At 30.8% G+C, this 8,918-nt stretch overlaps 1 protein-coding gene across 2 annotated transcripts in view; it reads left to right on the forward strand.

Moving 5' to 3' along the window:
- Positions 1-6,245, forward strand: part of LOC127730110 (centrosomal protein of 70 kDa-like) — a 39,685-nt gene extending 33,440 nt beyond the window's left edge. For both annotated transcript variants that reach the window (XM_052238235.1, XM_052238236.1), the window contains exon 19: positions 4,987-6,245. In XM_052238235.1, the coding sequence (XP_052094195.1) occupies positions 4,987-5,048 (62 nt within the window). In that variant the 3' untranslated portion in view covers positions 5,049-6,245. The remainder of the gene's footprint in view (positions 1-4,986) is intronic.
- Positions 6,246-8,918: the final 2,673 nt, after the last annotated feature.

Here is an 8,918-nt window from a genome sequence, read left to right on the forward strand (position 1 = left end):
GGCAAAAAACAAGCATTTTTCTAGTTTCAAGATAATAACTTGTGTGTAAGTGTATGGATCTTTCTGAAATTGTACTACAAGGTTCCATATCACAAAGGGAAAGCTGGAATTGAGTTTGGGGGTAATTGCCCAAAACGTTTAGGAATAAGGGGCCGAAAAGGGGCCAAAAAACACATTTTTCTAGTTTCCAGACAATAACTTGTGTTCAAGTGTATGGATCTCTCTGAAATTGTACTGCAAGGTACCATACCACAAAGGGAAGGCTGGGATTGAGTTTGGGGGTGATGAATCATAAGGGGGTTCAAAAAATTTGGGGGGGGGGGGGATTCTTTTTTTTTTCCTTTTTTTTCTTTTTTTCCTTTTTTTTTCTTTTAAAATTTTCCATTTTAAGTTGGTTATTTCTGTTTTATATTTAAAAGCAAATAATAATGATATGGTAGGAGATACACACCAAACAGGATGTGTAAATTATTATAAAATAAGTATTGTGCAATAGCAAGAAATTTTCAATTGCACAGTATTGCACAATAGCAAGAAATCTTCAATTGCACAGTATTGCACAATAGCAAGAAATCTTCAATTGCACAGTATTGTGCAATAGCAAGAAATATCCAATAGCACAATATTGCGCAATAGCAAGAAATTGTCAATTGTACAGTATTGCGCAATAGCAAGAAATATTCAATTGCACAGTATTGTGCAAAAGAAGATACTTCGTATAAATTGCTTATTTCTTGACCAAGTTCAATGGGGTTTTATTCTTGAATTCTTGGGGTTCTTTAATATGCTGATTCTAACCGTGTATTAAGTTTTTGGATTTTGGGCCCCGTTTTTAAATTGGTCAACATTGAGGTCCAAAGGGTCCAAAATTAAACTTTGTTTGATTTCATCAAAAATTGAATTATTGGGGTTCTTTGATATGCCGAATCTAACCGTGTATTTAGATTCTTAATTTTTGGTTCTGTTTTCAAATTGGTCTACATTAAGGTCCAAAGGGTCCAAAATTAAACTTAGTTTGATTTTAACAAAAATTGAATTCTTAGGGTTCTTTGATATGCTGAATCTAAACATGTATTTAGATTTTTTATTATGGGCCCAGTTTTCAAGTTGGTCCAAATCGGGGTCCAAAATTAACATTTGTTTGATTTCAACAAAAATTGAATATATGGGGTTCTTTGATATGCTGAATCTAACCATGAATTTAGAATTTTTATTTGTGGGCCCCGCTATCAACTTTGTCCACATTGAGGTCAAAAGGGTCCAAAATTAAACTTTGTTTGATTTCATCAAAAATTGAATTCTTGGGGTTCTTTGATATGCTGAATCTAACCATGTATTTAGATTTTGGATATTGGACCATAATAGTTGAATGTCCAATTTAAAATTTTTAAGTTCTTAGACCACATTCATTCTGTGTCAGAAACCTATGCTGTGTCAAATATTTAATCACAATCCAAATTCAGAGCTGTATCAAGCTTGAATGTTGTGTCCATACTTGCCCCAACTGTTCAGGGTTCGACCTCTGCGGTCGTATCAAGCTGCGCCCTGCGGAGCATTTTATTGGTTATTATCTTCAATATTATTAAAGATAAAGATAAACTGTAAACAGCAAAAATGTTCAGCAGAGTAAGATCTACAAATAAGGTTAATGACCAAAATTGTCAATTGACCTCGTAAGGAGTTATTGCCTTTTAAGGACAATTTTACACAATTTGTTTATCATATTTTCTCACTTTAAAAAATCTTCTCCTCTGAAACTAGTGAATCAAATTAAACCAAACTTAAGCTGAATGATTCTTAGGTTATCTAGAATAAAGTTTGTGTTTTATTTTCTGTTTCCTCATAAAACATGGCCGCCATGTCTAAAAATAGAACATAGGATAAAATGAAGTTTTTGACTTATATTTCAAAAACTAAAGTTTTTTCTAACTTTAAAAATCTTCTCCTCTGAAACTACTGAACCAACTCCAACTAAACTTAAGCTGTATGATACTTAGGGTATCTAGAATAAAGTTTATGTTATATTTTCTGTTTCATCAAAAAACGTGGCCGCCATGGCTAAAAATAGTACATAGGGGTAAAATGCAGTTTTTGCCTTATATCTCGAAAACAAAAGCATTGAGAGCAAATCTGACATGGGGATAAAAATGTTCATTAGGTCAAGTTCTATCAGCCCTGAAATTTTCAGATGAATCTTACAACCCATTGGTGGCTTGCTTCCACTAAATTGGTAATTTTAAGGAAATTTTGCAGAGTTATGTTATTATCTTGAATATTATCATAGATGAAGATAAACTGTAAACAGCAAAAATGTTCAGCAAAGTAAGATCAACAAATAAGTTTTATATGACCAAAATTGTCAATTGACCCCTTAAAGAGTTATTGCCCTTTAAGGACAATTTTACACAATTTGTTAATCATATTTTTTAACTTTAAAAAATCTTCTCCTCTGAAACAACTGAACCAAATTAAACCAAACTTAAGCTGAATGATTCTTAGGTTATCTAGAATAAAGTTTGTGTTTTATTTTCTGTTTCCTCAGAAAACATGGCCGCCATGGCTAAAAATAGAACATAAGGTAAAATGTAGTTTTTGACTTATATCTCAAAAACTAAAGCATGAGAGCAAATCAGACAAGAAGTTAAAGTATTCATTAGGTCAAGGTCTACCTGCCCTGAAATTATCAGCCGAATCGGGTTTATTGCCCCTGAATTGATGATTTTAAGGAAATTTTGCAGTTTTCGGTTATTATCTTAAATATTATTATAGATAAAGATAAACTTCAAACAGCAAAAATGTTCAGCAAAGAAAGATCTACAAATAAGTTACATGACCAAAATTGTCAATTGACCCCTTAAGGAGTTATTGTCCTTTAAAGACAATTTTTCACAATTTGTTCATCTAGTTTGCTTACTTTAAAAAATCTTCTCCTTAGAAACTGCTGAATCAATTTCAGCCAAACTTGGGCTGAATGAGTTTCAGAGTATCTAGTATAAATTTTGTATTTTATTTCCTTGTACATCAAGAAACATAGGGGTAAAATGCATTTTTTTGCTTTCGAAGAAAATACGACAGATACAAAGAAATTTAAATGGCATTTTTAAGCCACTCATGAATATATATTGAAAAGCAAAAATTGATGAAAGATTTAAGCAAAAAATTACAGGTGAGCGATTTAGGCTCTTGAGAGCCTCTTGTTTACTCTAGTCTTTACTTTATTAGAATGATTGATTCTTGATGGCCAGTGCCTTTAATGACAGATTTTCAGGAGAATTTTTACAAGTCATTGTAAAAGAGACTATCAATTGACACCTTATGGCTAAGGTGCATAGCAAAAACAACTACTAAATAATTAACATCATTGAATCAATAATAAGTGAAGATAAATTAATTATCATCCCACATCATTACTTATACACTAAGTGGCTGAGTCTTGCTTCAACAGATATCAATTAAGCAATAAATTACGTAAATAACTTACACATGTGTATAATTATAAACAACAAAACATTCATACGTTGCCTGTACTTTGCATACCATAATAACTTGATCATAAACAAATAATTTATCTTTATAAACAACATTTACAAACTTGTAACTTGTTTAAAACCTAATCATTTACAGGAAGAGATTAAAACTTTCAAGATTGTGACAAAAGTAATTTTAATTTTTTATTATTTAACAAGAGTGATATTATGAAGGATTGGTATCAAAAAGCTTTGAAACATCAACAGGAAGCTTACAGATACATTTAGTTAAAACTAGTTTAATAAAGTGTTTCCTAAGCCTACTGTTATTTTCCCTTTTTAAGAGTTATAGTATCAACAAGGATATTTTTGTCCCTTAACTAGTCCACAATTACAAGCTTCTTTATTTTCCTTCCCACTCTCTATAGCTATACTTTATTAATAGAAATCTGGTCATGTTGTTGTAGCATATAATTTACTGCAAAATCAAATTGACCAAAACAACAATGATAAATCATGTTGTTTTATTTTTGGCTTTGGTTAGTTCTATTTTTTTAAATTGACATTTTGAAATATTTTAATGTCATCCAATTTAATGGGTCTTATTAATCAACATGTTTTACGAAGTCATGAGTGAACATCATGCTAAGCCAGCTGTTTACAATATTCTTTTCAGATATTATCAATATTACTAATTGTTTTTTTATAACCTATATTATACATCAATACTGATTGTTTGACAGAAAGCTATTTGCTATTTAGATTTTTTTTCATTTAGGAATTCATTGATCACATATTCTTGGTCAACTTTTGAAAATAATAATTATTATCACTGATGATAAGTACATCTACTATCTCTTGATCAAATGACAAATTTTCAGCTATGCATTAAATACAAATATGAAATAACTCCTAAGTATCATTCTACTACTAACAATGAAATTGATTCTTAAAGTGGTTTCCTATTTTCTGAATTGTAACAATGTTACATCTAGCCAAACCTTTTGGTTTTTATTGGGATCATATGCAAGATTTAACATGCTGATCAGGCTGCTTTCGAAAAAAAAAAAACAGGTACAAAAGATCACATAATGACATTGAAGCCAATATTATAGGTTGTATTGTCACTGTTTTATCAGAGAATAAAATGACAGTGATGTTCAGCTACCCAGTACTTTAAAAAGCATGTTTACAGAAAATAAAGTTGCAATAAATTCTATTGACAAACATTTTTAATGAGTATAGCTATTTGGATAGACTGATTTTTCTCTTTATATTGTTCTGGTATTTTGTGAAATCTTCAGAATTTGTAAATAATGGACTTTTATTAACATATTGATCTTTCCTTTTAATAACCTTTTTCATATCTATTTAATATTGGACTTGTTTAACTTTGATGACGCAAATGTAATGACACATACTGGATCCTTTCATTTATACAACAGCAGGTTAAGAATAGAAAAAAACATTAATCAATATGTATAGACAATTTCTGATTTATTTATTATTTATTTTGTAGATGTACAAAGAATGGATCAGGTGATACCAGCAGTCAGAGCATTGAAGTTATTGGCCAGCTGAAATAATGAAACTGTCAGCATAGGGAGGGTCTAGAACAAGTTACTACTGCAGTTAAATCATTGAAATTGTGTGCTGGCTGATGTATCATAACTTTGTTATCATGGGGAAGGTCTGAAATGATCGAGTTCTGATTGCAGTCACATATATCAAAGACATGATCTCCACTGAAAGTTTTGATTGCAGTTAGAACAAGACAGTTTTTGACCAGTTTTGATATAAGACATCATGGGAAAGGGGGTACATGGAAAAGAAGTTTTGGAAGTCATAGTATTGGAGTGGCTAGTAACTTGAAAAGTTAGGGAAGGAATTTTACGAAAGTTCTGCAACATATGTATGTGTATTTATAAAAAGTAATTCAGGTCATTTTAATAGCACAAAAGAAAAGTTTCATTCTTTGATAAAACTAAGTTGCTACTAAAATAGGCAGCATTAAATCAGATTTTAGCCAATGAATCCAACGTTAAACATTATTTGTTATTAGGGACAATTTGTTTATTATAGATATTTATAATATGTAATTGTTTTTGTATGAATGGTGCTTATTTTCCAATTTCTCATCTTCAAATTTAAAATAAATTGGAAATCCTTGTATATTTTTTTTTATTTCAGTACCTGTTTGAAAAATATGAATTATAATGGTTTAGTTTTCCAAAAATGGTCCACATCTCAAAGGCTTGTATTTGAAGAATTCTTTGTATTTGCTAAAATACAAATGTAATGTACATACATTATTTAGTTTTTTTAATACATTAACTTCGAAATTCTAAAGTGACTAGTGGTGAAATTTCATTGAAAAAGAGCAAGATATTATTATTGCCTATAATCAGAAAGTTTTTCTCATTTTTTGGAGTGAGATTGTAAAATTTTAGTTTTAAAATGTATAATTAACAGTGTTGAGTCTAACTTCAACTAATGTTTCAAAGTATTGACCTCTGTTTATAGAAATCATCAAAAACTCAACCATCATAGATAGATGATTCAGTTATATCTGTTGTTCCTTAAATACTGTTTATTTCTTTATTTCATGATATTAATCATCATTAATTCTATACCTTTGTCAGTGGTTTTTTTATATATGATTTTTTTTAAAATTAAACAACAAGGGGTACAAAATATATATATATGTGTTATTTATAATTACTTGTGTTGTTTTGAAAACTTAACACAATAGATAAATGCATAAATGAATATAATGTGTCTTTTGTTGTATTTCCTTTTTATACGACCGCAGGTCATATATTGGTTTGACGTTGGCGTCGTCGTCCGAAGACACATTGGTTTTCGCACAACAACTTAAGTTGAAGTGAATTGATCTCTATGAAATTTTACCATAAGTTTCAATACCACAAAAGGAAGGTTGAGATTGATTTTTGGGGTTATGGTACCAACAGTTAAGGAATTAGGAGCCAAAAAGGGGCCAAAAATAAGCATTTTTCTAGTTTCCAGACAATAACTTGTGGAACGGTGTATGGATCTCTCTGAAATTATACCACAAGTTTCCATACCACAAAGGGATGGTTAGGATTTGCTTTGGGGGGTTATGGCTCAAACCGTTTAGGAATTAGGGCCAAAAAAGGGAAAAACAAGGGTGTCCTGGTTAATGGACAAATACTTTAGTACAAAACATAATTTAAAGCAGTGTAAGGGAGGTAATTCAAATACATCATTTGAATTACCTCCCTTACACTGCTTTTAAATTATGTATAAAGTAATGGTTAATGAACAATTAACACAATGTAAAAGCAGTGTAAGGGAGGTAATCCAAATACAACATTTTGATTACCTCCCTTACACTGCTTTTAAATTATGTTTAAAGAAATGCAAAATAATATAGGAAGACCAGTAAAAATATCTGCAAATGTTGCATCTTTTTTTTTTACAAAAAAATTCATATGAAAGATTTGGCACCATATTTTAAATTTTATTATAAAATAAGTTAGCACTATGGTAAATTTAAATGGGTAATTATGGTTGCAAACTACAATGGGAAATTTGAATTGAGATTATGACCATATCTTGAGGGAAAGAATTTTTTTTGGCGAAAAAGGGGGGGGGGGGGGGTAAAAAGAAATTGTGGGGGGTCAATTTTTTCTCATTTTTGCCCCAACTGTTCAGGGTGGAACCTTTGCGGTCGTATCCAGTTGCACTCAGCAAAGCAATTTATTATAATTTTTTTTTTAATTTTGAAATTCATACTTTTTGTCTCACATTACCCATAAGATTTACATTAAACAGCCAATGAAGGTAAAGATTGATGATGGGGCATAGTGGTCTAGGTCACACAAACATTCATGTTTTGACTGAATTGCAGTTTATGTCAGCCACAGGAACATGCCAATACTCTCTTTATGTACAAAGCTAGACTGAAAAGAATACCATTAAAAAGTATAAGTTAGCTGCAAAGATAAAACAATACAAGACATAGAGATAACAATCCAACAGAGGAGATGGCAATATAGTACACTATTTGTGTAAAGCTTTATAAGAAGGAAGAGACTTCTTAGAGAACTTCTATGCTTCATACCTTGTATGCAGATACCTTATGTTACAAAGTTTCCTACTATCATATGTCCATTGTCCTTGACCTCATTTTCATGGTTCAAAGAAAAGAATTTATAGTTTTTTTTGTCATACCTTACCTTTTTAAAATATCGGAAATTAGATAATGTAGCTTTAGCAGTTAAAGCAACACTTCCAGAATGGAAATGAGCGGCAGATCTAGGTCTATCTAAATTTAAAATTACCAGAAAATTTGGACAACCAATTTTCAAGTTATTGGACCAAAGATAAATTTATTTTTTTTTAGAAATTGCATCATTATTTTTCTTTCTTGGAAACTATTATTGAAATTTTTAGAAATGAAAATGACCAAAAACAAAAACATCAACAGAAAGTCAACATAGCTGAATACGTCTATTGGTCCTTTTTTATGGGAGTTAATAAGAAATGAAAATGACCGGAAACAATAAGATCTACAAAAAGTCATCATAACTGAATAAGTAAATTTTTTGCTTCTATTTATCAGCAGCATTTCTTCATTTTCCATCATTAAGATCCCTGAACCAAAAGCTAGCACACCAAAAAACATTTAAAAACTTAGGTCATTATGTAACCAAGAATAAGATGTTTAAAGAATATCTAATATCACATACATGCATGATATTTGCCAGTAGGAGTTGCAACCATGATATTGTACAATCTACAAAATACATAACGCATTCTTCTAAACTTTAAGATTCTTCATCTTACATTCAACTTTCAGTTAATTTTTGTATCGCTGCAAGAAAGACGTAGAATACGAGACATAGTGTTACAATCCGACAGCGGTGATGGCGAGGAAGTTAACTATTTGTATGAAGCTTTATATTTCAGAAGGTAGACCACTTGTATGCAGATACGAAGTTTCCGACTGTCATATGTCCATTGTCCTTGACCTTATTTTCACGGTTCAGGAACTGCTTGAAAAGAATTGTAATTTTTATGCCCCCACTGTAGCTTTGGGGGCATTAAGTTTTACCCTTGTCCGTCTGTACGTACGTACGTTCGTACGAACGTATGTTCCAAAATTGGTTTCTGTTCTCTAACTTTAGTTTGCCTCAACCAAATGTTATGAAACTTATACACAATGCTTATTACTACATAATACAGATTAAGTACGAAATTTGGTTTCGACACTTTTACCATTTTTGAGTTATGTCCCTTTATATACATAAAAATTGCTGAGTTTTTCGTTTCCGTTCTCTAACTTTAGTTTGTCTCAACCAAATGTTATAAAACTTATACACAACCGTTCTAGAGTTATGTGTGTTTACAAATAGAAAAATTGCTGAATTTTTAGTTTCTGTTCTCTACTTAAGTTAGCCTCAACCA

This window comes from Mytilus californianus, unplaced genomic scaffold (assembly GCF_021869535.1).
Source record: "Mytilus californianus isolate M0D057914Y unplaced genomic scaffold, xbMytCali1.0.p SCAF_2, whole genome shotgun sequence".
Classification (NCBI taxonomy): domain Eukaryota; kingdom Metazoa; phylum Mollusca; class Bivalvia; order Mytilida; family Mytilidae; genus Mytilus; species Mytilus californianus.